Below are 16,952 nucleotides of genomic sequence, written 5' to 3' on the forward strand. Positions count from 1 at the left end.
CTGTAGAAAGCAAAGCATCTTGGGATGCCCTATAAAAACAGCTGCCACTAACAAAATTATGATTTTCTCTGATTTTACCTGAACTGCTTGACTTTTTTTTTTACCAGGATTAAAGCAGCATAAACTTATCCAAAATCAGTGTGTAAGACTGGTGGAGGAGAACATGATGCCAAGCATCAATGCATGAAAACTGTGATTAAAAACCATAATTATACCACCAAATATTGATTTTTGAACTCTTATGGATCTTTATGAATATGAACCTGTTTTCTTTTTTGCATTATTTGAGGTCTGAAAGCTCTGCATCTTTTTTTTGTTGTTATTTCAGACATTTCTCAAACTATTTTCTGCAAATAAATGCTCTAAATGATTTTTTTTTTTTTTATTATTTTTTTGGATTTTGGGAGCAATGTTGTCTGGTGTTTTATATAGCTGTATATGTTTCTTTTTGTAAAGAGCGCTTACACTATTATAATGTATTCTTATTTGCTAAAACTTACTCTAGAATAGCTGTAATATTCAGTAATTCAGTAATGTTTGTCCAAAGTGAATTACTGTAATATTATTTTTTTTTGCTGTTAACTTATTATAATTTTTTATGTAACTATAATATACTGTGGAAATACTTTTATTTATTACTATATATTTTATATTTATTATTTTTTTTATATTTTACAGTATTAAAAAGCAAGACTAAGTTTAAAATCTCCAAAAATGCTTCATTTACGTTTTTTTCTGCACAGCGCAGTGTAAGATAAATATAGCCAGTCTGACCTAAAATGCTAGCGATGCTAATGGCACGCGAATGAATGCTAATAGCCATCATTTGGCATGATCTAAAATGACACCACGAAGGCCATTAGCATTCATCTGCTGCGAGACATTGTTGGCGTTTGTGTCTCGTCGCCGCTTTACCTTGCTCACAGTTGTTCCCTTTGTAGGTGGGGATGCAGATGCAGATGCCCTGGACGCACTCTCCGTGGTTGGAGCAGGTGGGGTCCACGCACTGGTCTTCTTGGATGCTGCACTCCGGCCCTTTCCAGCCTTCGTGGCACACGCAGCGCCCTTTTTCATACTCGCCGTTCCCACTGCACAGCACCGGGCAGGTGTCTGCAATATGGCAACCCAGCGGCGGCATCAGAACAGGTGCGAGAGAAAGAGAGAGAGAGAGAGAGAGAGAGAAACACACAGAGCGTAGAGCTTAACTTCCACAAACAAATGCAAATGCTAGCGCAACCGCTAATCCATCATCTAACTCAGAACAAACAATATAAGGTGCTTACGTTTTCTGTTGTGCAAAATCCCGCTTTTTATGATAACCCACTGGATTAACCGGGACACCATGTATACATGAGCGCTGACATGGTGTATAATATATATCAAGACTACACTACTGCAACAAAATTTAATATGATATAAAAAAATACAAGAATTCTATCTGATTTGTAACAGAAGTCAATGATCCAGATTGTCATGATAGTAATAATAATGCACTCCAAATATTGATAAATAAAAATTATTTTAAAGTCAAATAAATGATACTGGACAGATATAATCTACAGTCTCTAGTAGATATATAATGGGGAATTAGAACAGTGAGAATTTTTATTTAGCTAAAAACAGCAAAAAGGTAGAACACTAATGTGAAAATTAGGGGTGGGTGATATGGTGCGATATTTCAGAGTATAATGTCGTTCATTATATACAAAAATGTTGATAATGTTGAGATATTATTGCGTACTGTCACGCCGCCTCAGTCTCCTTCTACACTGTCGGACTCCATTTCCCAGAATCCCTCTGATTATGACGTCAACAGCACCCGTTCGTCTTCACCCAATCGCATTACACTCCGACGCTCTGATTCTCCCGTGTTCTGAGTTAGTTCCGGTTCATCTCTATCTGGCTCCGGTATTTAAGGCAGCAGTTTGTAAACAAACACCGCGAGGTATTGCTAACTTATGTTACATACTAAGCGTTTTCCTGTATATTGTTTTTGCCTTCTCGTTACGACCCTGTTTTCGGATTATCGGTTTCCGTCTTTTGTTTTGCCCTTTCTGGATTTGATGTATGGTTGGACTGCTTCTCGGTTACGAACTCGGACTGTATTTTTGACTACGTTTTCTGTCATCTGTGAGATCACTGTTTGCCTGGCTATTCTGTTAGCAGTGTCTGTTAGCCATCCTGCTAATAAACCTGTCTGTATTTTTAACTCGGCTCGCGTCACTCCTCACTACCTGGCGTCACACGTACGATACAATATGGCACAACCCACAGTCGGAACCAAAAATTGGGTTTGGGACACATTCTGGGTGGGTTGCGAACAGCTTGTAAAAAATAAATACATAAAAAATTTATATATAATTATTGCTTTTGTTGATTTTATACTTTTTTATTGACAAGAGAGAGAGAGAGAGTGAATGTACTAAATGTACTCTGAATGCAGAGAAGGGCAATATCTACTTTTGTGGCCTTAATAATGATGTGCAGTTTTGATATTAAATTTTAGTAGTAACTTTTATACTAGTAGTTGTCATGTTTCTCCTCAGTTTCTTGAAAAATTCTTAAATTCACTTTGCATGCATTTACATGTAAAAAAAATGTTTTTTAAAGGCTAATAAATTTGTTTAGTTTGTAATTTGTAAAAGTGAGTCACAACCTAATGACCATGAGAAATGTGGGTTCTGTGCTGAGATCAGTTGAGAACCCCTGTTTTAAAGGATTCCTCCAGTGGTGGACAGTAATAAAGTACTTGAGTATATGTACTTTAAGCAAAATACCCCACTATTGTTCACGTGTAGTGGGAGAATGAATAAATGAATGAATGAACTAATTAATGAAGTTACACTTATATACCCTTTTATAGCCTTTCTTGAAACCCAAGGATGCTTTACAATCACGTTTTTACACACAACCAATCATACTCAGCGCTGATCCACACAACGGTGAGAGATGGCAGCCGATGTATAGCACACAGCATACTCTTAACCGGAATCCACCGTCCACCTGCATCAGGACTGCATTAGGCACTACAGCATTTTACCCAGGACAGTATCCAGTACATACATTTTATACATTTTATACACACTAGTGTGTATTTTATACACACTAAATACAATACACGTACATATACATGCATATACAAATCAATTTAGAGTATTTGATTTTTCTGGGTAAATTTAGAGGTTTTTTTTACTTTTATTTTTATTTTTTTGTGTTCTGTGTAATTATTAGGTACTTATTGAAGTTTAAATTCTAAGTAAAGTAACTAAAGTAAATATCTTACAGTATGTGCAGTGTAGTAGGCAGTGTATTAATGTTACACCAGATACTACCTAATGTTCTGCTATTACAAACAGCGTGCAACTGTTCCGGTATTACAAATAGGCCATAGAGAGGATGGTTAGATGTCCCCATCTATCAGACTATTCTTTCACTCATGAATCAGCGCAGGTGAAAAAGTGCCTCGCTGACTGCCAGCTTTAATGACAGAGAAATAAATAAAAAATAAAAAATAAATAATAACATGTGCTCGGTCCTCTTCATCCAAACGAGTTAGGGACACGCTCAGTATGCATCAGCAGAACGCTGCGGCTGCGTTCCTGGATGTATCCGTCTCTGTACTCTGGAGGTTCTGGATCGAGCTGGATAAATAAGCATATGGCAACCGCTGAACTGTAACATCGGGAGCACAGATAAACTAGATTATGCGTTGTACCCCCGTCTCTCATTCCATCTACGCAAATACAGCCGGCGCACTGCAGCTGGCTACTTTTTCCATTTGCGCCAGGTCCATCATCTTCTCACCAGCCCCTGAGCTCTATTCCAATTGGCTGCTTCAATCTGGCCACCCGCCGCCTGCACTATTTTAATCACGCTGCATCATTTACACTCTGTCCCGGCCATAGAAAAAAAAAAATAGAGAAAAATATGACAGCATGGCAACCCGTATGTATATATATATATATATATATATATATATATATATATATATATATATATATATATATATATATATATATATATATATACAGTATTTTGCAAATGTTTTAGGCACCTGTGGGAATTTTAGTAAAGAAAAAAACTTCTTATTTGTGCAGTAAGTGTTTATTCGCTCAGTAAAACACATTAGCTCAGCATTACAATAATTACAAACAAAACACAATTTTACAAAAAGCAGAAACAGCTTTTACAGCCCTGTTTTCTGTAAAACATCTCCTAATCTCTCCTCCTAATTTGAGTTTAATAGAGTTATTTTTAACTCTCATCATATTAATGAACACCTAGTTTGGTAAATTTTGGTAAAATCAGGTGAGCTTTATTGTATGTATGTTTATATTTGCAGCTGTTTAAATCATATGAGGTGCTTTTTTTATTTTTCAGGTAAAAACACCCATATTGCTGAGATAAATGGATTAGTGTAATTTGCTTTGGTGCCTAAAACTTTTGCACTGTACTGTATATACCAGTATATCAGTATATATGTAATGTAATGTATATGTATATACACACCGCAGGTACAGTGTGGAATGGGGAATTGTGGAATTTACATTCCTACTCTACGCATCCTGTTGGTTGTCTCTGGGCTCTGGGTTCATTTCCACATCTCCTCCCGCTTAATAAAAAGCCCCCCGGGGATGCTGGGCTCGTACCACTTGTCCCCTGCTGAGGTTAGCCAAAGAACTTATTCTTAGCAAATATGAAGACGTCATATGACTCTTATGGAAAGCATTCATAATAGTATACATGTACATTATGTATTAGAGGTGTAACCGTATTATTTCTTTCGTTTATTCTTCGTTTCGTTTATACACGGCACAGCCTATAGGAGACTCTCTCTCTCTCTCTCTCTCCTTCTCTCTCTTTCTTTCGTGCACCCTCTCTCGATCGCGCATGCACCCTCTCTCTTTCATGTGCCCTCTTTCTCTCTCTTCCTCTCTTGTGAGCCCTCTCTCTCATTGGCGTGCCCTCTCTCTCTCTCTCTCTTGCACGCGCCCTCTCTCTCTTTCTCTCTCTCTCTCATTTGCGTGCCCTCTCTTTCGCATGCGCACGCCCTCTCTCTCTCCCTCTCTCTCTCTCTCTCTCCTCTCTCTCTCTCTCTCTCTCTCTCTCTCTCATGTACGCACCCTCTCTCTCTCCCTCTTTCTCTTTTACGCGTGCCCTCACTATCTTTCTTGCTCATGCCCTCTCTCTCTCTCTCTCTCTCTCTCACTTTCTCTTTTGCGTGTCCTCTTTCTCTCTCTCTCTCTCTCTCTCTCTCTCTCTCTCATGTACACGCCCTCTCTCTTTCTCCCTCTTTCTCTTTTACGCGTGCCCTTACTATCTTTCTTGCGAGCGCCCTCTCTCTCTCTTTCTCTCTCTCTCTCACTTTCTCTTTTGCGTGTCCTCTCTCACTCTCTCTCTCTCTCTTGTGTCGTCTCTCTCCCTCTCTCTCTCTCTCTTTCTCTCGTAAGCATACCGAACTGTTGGGTTTATATCGAGGCGAGGTGTGAACTGAATCATGAATTTCCTGTACCGTTACCCTCCCAGTATGTATTAACTGAACTGAAGGACAGTCTCTGTTTATTGGACACTACTGTACTTCACACTCAAACTTATGATTATGATTAGCAAGTTAAAGAGTTGGGTCTGTTTCCTGCCCATTTTTATTGCTTTCAAATAAACAAAAGTTGGCCATTTCATTAGCCGTGCCGCGCCGTTCCCGCCACGCTTAGTATTTCTCATTAGGGAAATAAAAAATGGCTGAATCTCCGGGCAAATCCAGATAGCAGGCCCACGCAACGCAAGGTCCGTCCAACAACAATCGGGTCCTAACTCTGTCCGCCTGCCAGCGTTGTGATATCGACTCCCACTACAGCCGAAGCAGAAGCCAAAAGCGAGAGTGACTGGTGGTCGGGAGGGGGTGGAGGGTGTCGAATTCTCGTGTAACAACAAAAGCCGAGTGTTGGCTGCCCTTGCCGAGGTCGTCCCGGCTCTTCTGCTCCCGCCGCGGTCTTCTCCTCCGGCTCAGAGCGGGGCAGGAGAGGGGCCAGCGGAGGCCGGAGCGGACCTTTCTCCCGGTCCGGGCCTGTCTATAAGTCTCTATAACATCTCTGGCACGGGTCCACGGGTCGGCAGCACTAAGAGGTGCATTACGTTCACTACAGTAACTCACAGGCCTGGACCAGGTCCTCTCTGGAGGCGGGAAAAGGTGCGGGGATGGAGTTCGAATAATAGGCTATAAGGAGAGGTGAATGACGGAATCTCAGAGACCGGGAGGAGCGGCCAAAACTGGCCTGATTTATTAGCTCTCTGATTTCCAGCCAAACCCTTTTTAAAGCCTGTGAAGCCTGTAATCATTTACGAGCATGACGACAGAAGCAGAGTAGAAACCAGAGACCAAGGAGTAGTAAACGAGAGAAGGAGACGACAGAGAGGGAAAGAGACGGAAAGAGAAACAGACATTTCCATACACTTTTTAACCAATTCCATGATTTTTTCATGACTTTTCCATGCCTTCATCAGTGCACACATGGACAATACAACCAAAAAAATCAACTAAAACTACAATCAAAATTGTGAGCTCCATTGTTTAGGGCTAAATTACTGAATTAACTCTGAGCTGAGGTTTTTATAGTTAGCTGAAAATAGATTTTCTCTGTTGATAAAGGGAAACACAAAGATTTGTAAAATCATTCCAAAACTTTTATGGGAATTTTTATTTCTCCAAAAAATGTATCCAGGTCTGGAAATTGCTGTTTTTAAATTTCATGACTTTTTCATGTTTTTCATGACCGTGCAAACCCTGAACAGAGAGAAAGAGAGAGAGAGAGACAGAGAGAGAGAGAGAGAAAAAAAACTGACAGCTTCACCAAGGTTCTCTCTCTTAGTCTCGTACTCTTTCTCTTTAACAGCAAACACTATTTTCCAGCCCAAAAAAAAAAAAAAAAGTTAGCTCTAAAAGAAACTTTTTCTTTTGTTTTCCCTCTCGTTTTTTCATTTATTTATTTATTTATTTTTCTCTCTCTCTCTCTCTCTCTCTGTTAGTTGTTTGTTTCGGTTCAGAGCGCAGAGACCGTGGCTGTGCCGGAGTTCTCCGCGAGGTGCTCCCGGGCTGCGAAGCGCCCCGCCGTTTCCCCCGGCCCGCGAACGAATGTAAAGGCGAGAAAGAAAAGGCGAAAGAAGCCGCTACGGAAGCCCGCAAGGATCGGCGCTCAGCGTGCCGTCCTCCCGAGAGCAGACAGGGGGATTATGTTATATAAAACCCCTCCTTGAGGTTTGATCTCCCTCTGAAGAGAGCTGTAATGATGGAAGGGGCCGAGCGCAGCGTGGCGCAAAGCCGCGGCGGAATCCGAATCGGCACACGGTACACGCAGGAATAGCTGTTAGACACGCTGCGCCTGCCGGCCTGGTGCATTATTCAGCCGTCTCCGAGCTTGTGTTCCTTTTGGATGTAGTTAACAGGGCATGTGTAGAAAAAATATTAATAATAAAAAAATAAAAAACGCAAACCGCCACGTGCTGAACTCTTCTCTGTTCTCTGTTTCTGCTTTGATGGGAGGAAAAACTGAACTCAGCTCATAAAAAAAATAAAAAGAAAAGAATAAATGCTATTATGCGATTCAGTGGACGTGTGTGATGCTTCTGTTTTGTAGAATGCAGGATGTAAACAATGAAAGAAGAAGAGTTTCCCCAGTTCTGACCCTGGAGCACCGCTGCACTGAACAGTCGACTGAAACACACAGAGACGTTCTGTACGAGTACGAGTTCTGAGCTTTCCATGGAAACATATTGATCTATTTTTGTAAGCTGAATTTTTTGCCTTTGAGAACAAATTGTATAATATTCAGATTTATATTTTACTTTTGTTTCATTTTTGATTTGTTTCAAACCACATTGACTACAACCATCCTATCACTTCCATGACTATTTAATTTTATTCTTTTTTTTTCTGCTCAATAGGTTATAAAGTCTGGCTAGGAACAGGTATTTCTTTTTCTTATTTTTCTTACATGAAAATATTAAATAAAATTAATAATAACAATAAAGGGACACAGTGTATGTTTAAAACTCAACTGGACTGTAAAAAAATGTATGTATGTATATATATCTATATACAGTTGTGGTCAAAAGTTTACATACACTTGTAAAAAAACATAATGTTATGGCTGTCTTGAGTTTTCAATAAGTTCTACAACTCTTATTTTTCTGTGATAGAGTGATCGGAACACATACATGTTTGTCACAAAAAACAGTCATAAAATTTGGTTCTTTCATAAATTTATTATGGGTCTGCTGAAAATGTCACCAAATCTGCTGGGTCAAAAATATACATACAGCAACATTAGTATTTGGTTACATGTCCCTTGGCCATTTTCACGGCAACTAGGCGCTTTTGGTAGCCATCCACAAGCTCCTGGCAAGCTTCAGGTCGAATGTTTGACCACTCTTCTTGACAGAATTGGTGCAGTTCAGCTAAATGTGATGGTTTTCTTGCATGAACCCGTTTCTTTAGCACTGTCCACATGTTCTCAATGGGGTTTAAGTCAGGACTTTGGGAAGGCCATTCTAAAACCTTAATTCTAGCCTGGTTTAGCCATTCCTTTACCACTTTTGATGTGTGTTTTGGGTCATTGTCTTGTTGGAACACCCAACTGCGCCCAAGACCCAACCTTCGGGCTGATGGTTTTAAGTTTTCCTGCAGAATTTGGAGGTAATCCTCCTTCTTCATTATCCCATTTACTTTCTGCAAAGAACCAGTTCCACTGGCAGCAAAACATCCCCAGAGCATAATACTACCACCACCATGCTTGACAGTAGGCATGGTGTTCCTGGGATTAAAGGCCTCACCTTTTCTCCTCCAAACATATTGCTGGGTGTTGTGGCCAAACAGCTCAATTTTTGTTTCGTCTGACCAGAGAACTTTCCTCCAGAAGGTTTTATCTTTGTCCATGTGATCAGCAGCAAACTTCAGCCGAGTCTTAAGGTGCCTTTTCTGGAGCAAGGGCTTCTTTCTTGCACGGTAGCCTCTCAGTCCATGGCGATGTAAAACACGCTTGACTGTGGAGACTGACACCTGTGTTCCATCAGCTTCCAAATCCTTGCAGACCTGCTTCTTGGTGATTCTTGGTTGACTCTTGACCATCCTGACCAATCTCCTCTCGGCAGCATGTGATAGCTTGCGTTTTCTTCCTGATCGTGGCAGTGACACAACTGTTCCATGCACTTTATACTTGCGTATAATTGTCTGCACAGTTGCTCTTGGGACCTGTAGCTGCTTTGAAATGGCTCCAAGTGACTTCCCTGACTTGTTCAAGTCAATAATTCGCTTTTTCAGATCCACACTGAGTTCCTTTGACTTTCCCATTGTAGCTTTTGTAGCTGAGTCTAATCAATGGGTCAAATGAGCCCTATTTAAATGGGCTCATGAGAAGTCAACAGCTGTAGTCAATCAGAATCACTTACAAGAAGTGAAGAGGCCATGACATGAAGCTAATTTGATTGACACAACTCGCTACATCACCAAAATTGACAAATTTTGTTGCTGTATGTATATTTTTGACCCAGCAGATTTGGTGACATTTTCAGCAGACCCATAATAAATTTATGAAAGAACCAAATTTTATGACTGTTTTTTGTGACAAACATGTATGTGTTCCGATCACTCTATCACAGAAAAATAAGAGTTGTAGAACTTATTGAAAACTCAAGACAGCCATAACATTATGTTTTTTTACAAGTGTATGTAAACTTTTGACCACAACTGTATATATCCTGTTGTACCTTGAAAGTACATTACTATTGTTTAATTCTTGAGGGAATATTGTGTCATAGACATGTTATAGGCTTTTTTATGTTTTAAAAGTTTGTTTTCGTTTATTGTTGATGATTATGGTTTACAGCCAATGAAAACCCAAAAATCAGTGTTTAGAAAATTAGAATATTATAATAAGACCATTTGGTACTTTTGGCAGTGTGGGCAGTGTGCCAAGTCCTGCTGGAAAATGAAATCTGCGTCTCCATAAAAGTTGTCAGTAGCAGAGGGAAGCTGTAAGATATGAAGTGCTGTAAGATTTTGTGGGAAAACAAAACTGCACTGACTTTAGACTTGATAATAAAACACAGTGGATCAACAGCAGCAGATGACAGACATGTCTCTCCAAACCATCACTGATTGGTGGAAACTTCACACTAGACCTCGAGCAGTTTGGACTGTGTGTCTCTCCACTCTTCCTCCAGACTCTGCTCCCTTCATTTACTTTAAATGAAATGTAAAATTTGCTGATGATCAGTGATGGTTTGGAGAGACATGTCTGTCATCTGCTGGTGTTGATCCACTGTGTTTTATTATCAAGTCTAAAGTCAGTGCAGTTTTGTTTTCTCACAAAATCTTACAGCACTTCATATCTTACAGCTTCCCTCTGCTACTGACAACTTTTGTGGAGATGTGGATTTCATTTTCCAGCAGGACTTGGCACACTGCCCACACTGCCAAAAGTACCAATTGGTCTTAGAATACAATATTCTAATTTTCTGAGACACTAGTTAATTACTAATTAAGTAAAACAACATTATACTAAAGTACTATTGTAATATTTTTTTCCTCAGTATACAAATTATTTAGGCCAGATCTAGGTAGTTCAGAATGTTAATCATATAAATGCAATTCATTATGTACTCATTTTTTTTTTTGTTCGTTTTTATATATTCTGAACATGCTCTGACATTCATAAAAACACACACAAAAAATACAGCCTCACACACAGTATAATCTGAGGCCAGTAAATTCACAAAGTCTCCCCAGACACCATCTAAGGGGCAGCGATACTGGTTTAGCTTTTGTGCATAAAACATGCTCTCCTTGGTGAAGTCAAAGTGAAGGAAAGAAAGGAGGGAGAAAAACAGAACAAAGTACACAAAAACTGCATTCTATCAGCAAAGTGTACATGAGCTCTGACAAAACGCTGTGGTCTGTGCTGCTGCTGTCTGGGAGGGGCAGGAGACGGCTGGTGCTCAGGTAGTGGAAGCAGTGACCTTACCCTCCCAGGCCCCGGGAGATGATGGAGGACGGGGGAAGGGGGAGAGGCCAGTACGTGCCCAAGGTCTAATTCAGAAGAATTACCCGTAGATCTGGAGGACCTGAGCGCAGAGACACACATCCAGGTACTGACCTTTCTCACAGTTGGGTCCAAGAAAGCCAGCGAAGCAGTGACAGTGGCCTGCGACACACTCACCGTTCCCATTACAGTTGGAGGAGCATCCGTCCATGGAATCTAAAAAACACAAAAATAAAATCACAAGAAAGTATATTAGTACAGTAGCATAGCCTTTAACCTTTCAGCAGCCACAGTAGTCTAACTCCACCCATTTAATACAAAGTAAAAAAATAAAAAATAAATAAACAAAAACTTTTTTTTTACGATTACGAAACCTAGACATAAACAAAAATGTATCTACACTCTAAAAAGTGATTCTGTGTTTTAGTCAGTGGAAACTAATATTATTAAGTGGAGTGAACTTATCGGCCAGTATAACTCAATAAAATGAGTTCAGAGAACTTCAACCTGTAAACTTAAAAAGGTTGGTTGAACCAATGAAAAAATGTGATTTGAACCAACTTTTAGTCACTACATGTGTCAATGCTCTTCCTACAGTGTCGGTTCATGCAGCTTTCCTATAGGCTCCTAGCACCATATATCTGCATATTGGGTGTGGCCTCTTCCTTACTTACTATCTTTGTGTTGTCTGTTGCCCAAAGCTACCTTATCCTAGGCGTGCAATATTATAATATAATTTGATTGCCAGGCCTCAGTGTTTGTGGGCTGTAAGAGCACATTAACTTTATTCTGTGTTTCTAGTGATCACAGTATGCTGGCTTTGAGCTACAGAGTTCACTCTTTGCTGAGTTTACTCCAGTATTATACTGTCAGTATTTGCAGTTAAATAATAATATACCAAATATGTTGAGAATACCACATTGAGTTAACTCAGCCTTTTAAGGCAGCAGGAGAACTTATATTGCTGAGTTTTAACAACTTGAAATGTTTTCCATTGTACTTTAAAATTATGAAGCACGTAATTAAGTTGGATAAACTGGATAATTTAAGTTGAGATAATGAAAACTGTCAACTTGAAAGTAATCAAATAATTACGTTGATCTAACTTGTTTACTTAATTTGTAAAAACTTAATTTATTTATGTGTTACCAATTGAAGTAATTTTTTTTAAGTTGGTCCAACAATTCTCTTTTTTCAGTGTAGTAATGGTTAAGTTGGTATAGTATAGTAAGTATTGAGTAGTAGTGGGTGTGGCCTTCTCAGTTAACCCCCTAAAGCCACATTAACATGTATCAACAGTTGTTCTTCATATTAAATATTCCTGAAAGTAAATCTTAAAAATGTAGGTACTGCATTTAATAATTTATATGTTTCCATAAGCTTTTTAAGACAAGCATTTGCACATAAAACTATTATTTTATAATTAATTAATGGTGAACAACTAAGGAATCAAGGATATTATCCAGTACTTAGAAAATAGAACCTGTCTGACAACATGAAGCAGAGAAAAGATCTCAAGAAACAACACATTTTAGCCCGATCTAAAGAAACTCAAAAATAGATATAAACAACAAATAAACTCATTGATCATCTATCAGTTTGTAAAAGGTTACTTCTAAAGTAATTTCTAAAGCGTTGAGACTTCAGAGAACCACAGTGATTCACTATTATTTACTAATGGAGAAAACATGGAACACTGGTGAACCTTCCCAGGAGTGACCGGCCAGCCGACTGAAATTACTCCAAAAGGGCATGAACAACTCATCCAGGAGATCCAAAAAAAAAAAGAGAAACCCAGAACAACTTCTAAAAAATAAGAATGTTTACAATAAAAAAAATAGAAAAAAGACCCTAAGATCTTTTCAAACCAAATTGATTGAGAATTAGTAGTTATTTGTAAAACCTGATAAGTAATTGCATACATGTTTCATATAATCTTATATTAGCATTCAATAATAAAGAGTTCTATATTATGCATTATGGCATTACAGAATAAGGTAGGCTATGGCTGCTTTAACCACATTGATTAAAGTTGCTTGACCTACAAATGGAAAAGACATGTCAACATTGATTTCAATTGCTTTTATATCGAGGTACAGCAGTAGATGTACAGTAGATGCATGTAGTGAGTCTATTAAAAGGAGATGTGAGGCATAATTAAATTACTGCATGTAACAACTGTGCATTTCGCAGTGATATAATGGGGTTAAAATGATTTTTTTTTCTCTCTGTACCGCATTTCTGAAGTACTCTGCACTGACTACACAAACAACAATAATTACTACATGTTGGTCCTGTACGGCTGTGTAATTTAGGTAATGTGCTCATCGTGTGTTGTTCAGAACAGTTCGTCTATTATTAGCATGCATCAAACACAACCTATACGGAAAAAAAAATAGGGAATAATAGCTGCATGAAAGGTCTGTTGTTCAGCACTGCTGAGTAATAAAAGCCTTTTCAAAATCAAAACCCTGCAACATGATGGATGAGCAGATTAGAAACCCAAACAAAAGCACCCAGCAGGATGAGAGAGGAGGAGATCACAGACGAGACGTTTTTGGGTTAGAACGAAATAAATGTGGTACTTTCAACTACAGGCTTCCAGCAAATACAGTCCTGCTGCACACACTGCAAACTGTACATCACTGATATATTCAGCCTCTATCATTTCCATTGCATAAACATATTGCAGGGGGCATGTTAAATTAGGGAAGAAATATGCTATATATATATATATATATATATATATATATATATATATATATATATATATATATATAAAAACATTAATAAAAAACATTAATAAATAAAAAAAAAATCCCACAGCTCCCTGGCTGTGCATATCAAAGAGACTTACAGTAAATGAGAAAAAGGCTTATATTTGCACCGATAAGGAAGTGTCAGATTGCTGTGTGCTATTTATAAGGAAGATAAAAGTTACCATAAACAATAAATACATGGTTGATTAAAGCTTGATTAATGACAGATATGGACTATACTTATTGTGCTACACAAACAGAAGTAGTGCATTTTGTCACAGAGTAGTTGTAGAGGTTCTAAATGGTGTCCTGCAATAATGCAAATCCAATAATCCTGCTGATTTTGTTGGTAGGAATGAAGTATTGATATTTTGATAGCGTTTTCATTCAGGGATAGGGATAGGTCTAGCGATGCAAAAGCAGTGTGTAAGACTGGTGGAGGAGAACATGATGCCAAGATGCATGAAAAAAAAAAAAAAAAAACTGTGATTAAAAACCACCAGGGTTATTCCACCAAATATTGATTTCTGAACAATTAAAACTTTATTAATATGAGCTTGTTCTCTTTGCATTATATGAGGTTTGAAAGCTCTGCATCTTTTTTTTTTTGTGTTATTTCAGCCATTTATCATTTTCTGCAAATAAATGCTTGAAATGACACTATTTTTATTTATAATTCGGGAGAAATGTTGTACGTAGTTTATAGAATAAAACAACAATGTTAATTTTACTCAAACTTATAACTATAAAAAGCAAAATCAGAGAAACTGATTCAGAAACTGAAGTGAAGTGGTCTCTTAATTGTAATTTTTTTTATTTCCCAGAGCTCTATATCAGCAATAGCAGCAATCTAAACTAACTGAATGTAACATTTATTAGTAGAGCAAAGCACACAGTGTACATACTGTAACAAACATACAGTCCCTTTAACAGGATATATATATATATATATTTTTTTCATATAGATTAATTACTGCAATCTGCATGTGTAGTTCACGCCTCCTCAGTCCAGGAACGATACAGTCTCACATATCGTGTATTTTTTTCCAGTATTTCTGTATTCGCTGGTCTACAGCAAGAGAGCATCTTTTTTTTTTTTCATGTTCAGCTGGTGTCAGCCATCCTCTAATCCATCAGCGTTTGTCAGTTTCTGACCACAGAATCACTCTGCTGGATATTTTTGGGCGGCTGACCGCTCTTAACCCACCACAAACACTGATGCGTAAACACTCAGCAGCTCTGCTGAGCCCGACACACTTCAGCATGGAGCCGCTACCACGCCACTTACCATGTCAGAGTCGCTGCTGCGTCAAAAACCTGGATAGTGTTCTGAGAAAAAACGTAGTCCTGTGGTCAAAACTGACCATAATAAACAGGGTATGGGGTGGCAAACAGACTGGGCACCTGTCTGATCAGATGTGCGACAGCGTGTAACTGTATACCTATATTGTGGTTTTGTAAGGAATTGTCAGAGACAGTGAATAGAAGAACTACAGTACACACAGTATATGTTTCTGACATGTGAATACATACTCTAAATGATCCCTGTTGTTTCTTTAGTACATAATCTGCCAGAAACATCATAAGACGACCTTCCTACATACAGTCATATGAAAAAGTTTGGGCACCCCTATTAATCTTAATCATTTTTATTTCTAAATATTTGGGTGTTTGCAACAGCCATTTCAGTTTGATATATCTAATAACTGATGGACACAGTAATATTTCAGGACTGAAATGAGGTTTTTTGTACTAACAGGAAATGTGCAATATGCATTAAACCACAATTTGACTGGTGCAAAAGTATGGGCACCCTTATCATGTTATTGATTTGAATACTCCTAACTACTTTTTACTGACTTACTGAAGCACAACATTGGTTTGTTAACCTCATTGAGCTTTGAACTTCATAGCCAGGTGTATCCAATCATGAGAAAGGGTATTTAAGGTGGCCAATTGCAAGTTGTTCTCCTATTTGAATCTCCTCTGAAGAGTGGCATCATGGGCTCATCAAAACAACTCTCAAATGATCTAAAAACAAAGATTGTTCAACATAGCTGTTCAGGGGAAGGATACAAAACGTTATCTCAGAGATTTAACCTGTCAGTTTCCACTGTGAGGAACATAGTAAGGAAATGGAAGAGCACAGGGACAGTTCTTGTGAAGCCCAGAAGTGGCAGGCCAAGAAAAATATCAGAAAGGCAGAGAAGAAGAATGGTGAGAACAGTCAAGGACAATCCACAGACCACCTCCAAAGAGCTGCAGCATCATCTTGCTGCAGATGGTGTCACTGTGCATCGGTCAACAATACAGCACACTTTGCACAAGGAGAAGCTGTATGGGAGAGTGATGCGAAAGAAGCCATTTCTGCAAGCACGCCACAAACAGAGTCGCCTGAGGTATATCAAACTGAAATGGCTGTTGCAAACACCCAAATATTTAGAACTAAACATGATTTAGATTAATAGGGGTACCCAAACTTGTTCATATGACTGTATGAACGTAAACAGTGGGATTAGCTCTTTGGCAGTCTCACCTATAGTAGTGCCGAGGAGAACGACCTGCTCCATCTTCTTGCCGTCGTTGTACAGCGCCAGGTACCAGGTGCCCGGGTCCATGTACTCGATGAAGCCCGTCTCCTGCAGAGCGTTGAGCTGCAGGTTCCTGGGCGACGAGCCTGAGCTCTCTGAACCCTTCACCTCCGATTTGATCAACTGCTTCCCGTCCAACAGCTTCACAAAGTCGAACTGGGAGAGAGAGGAAAACACGCGAGAGTTAGCGCTGTAAGAACTTGGTTAGAACATCTCTATCCGTCTCCTGCGAGGAGGAAGCAGCAGCTTCAGGCAGACAGTGTGACTCGAGGTTCGCCGACAAAGTAAATCACACTCTCCAGCTCCATTTTAATTCAGCTAATTAGCTAATTATCATGATAAAACCGTCTAGCTCCTTGACTCGCACTCCAAATTTGCATCTCACATCCTAATGGATCTTGCTCTCCTCTCTTCTATAAAGTGCATTATTTCTGTATGATAATTGTTTGCATGCCTGCGTATGAAGATGATGTATGGTGAGATACTGTAGTTTCCGTTAGAGGATGATAAGAACAGTATGCTGTAATCCATTAATAATTCAGTGTGTTTAAGCATTTAAATTAATAGTG

At 38.9% G+C, this 16,952-nt stretch overlaps 1 protein-coding gene across 1 annotated transcript in view; it reads right to left on the reverse strand.

Annotated features, from left to right (window-relative positions):
• LOC103038474 (teneurin-1) overlaps positions 1-16,952 on the reverse strand; it is a 382,057-nt gene that overhangs the window by 146,143 nt on the left and 218,962 nt on the right. The window contains exons 9-11 of the mRNA XM_049484363.1: positions 16,329-16,539; positions 11,148-11,249; positions 916-1,110 (exon numbers count right to left, since the gene is read on the reverse strand). Of these exons, the coding sequence (XP_049340320.1) occupies positions 916-1,110; positions 11,148-11,249; positions 16,329-16,539 (508 nt within the window). The remainder of the gene's footprint in view (positions 1-915; positions 1,111-11,147; positions 11,250-16,328; positions 16,540-16,952) is intronic.

Source organism: Astyanax mexicanus, chromosome 10 (assembly GCF_023375975.1).
Source record: "Astyanax mexicanus isolate ESR-SI-001 chromosome 10, AstMex3_surface, whole genome shotgun sequence".
NCBI classification, from domain to species: Eukaryota; Metazoa; Chordata; class Actinopteri; order Characiformes; family Acestrorhamphidae; genus Astyanax; species Astyanax mexicanus.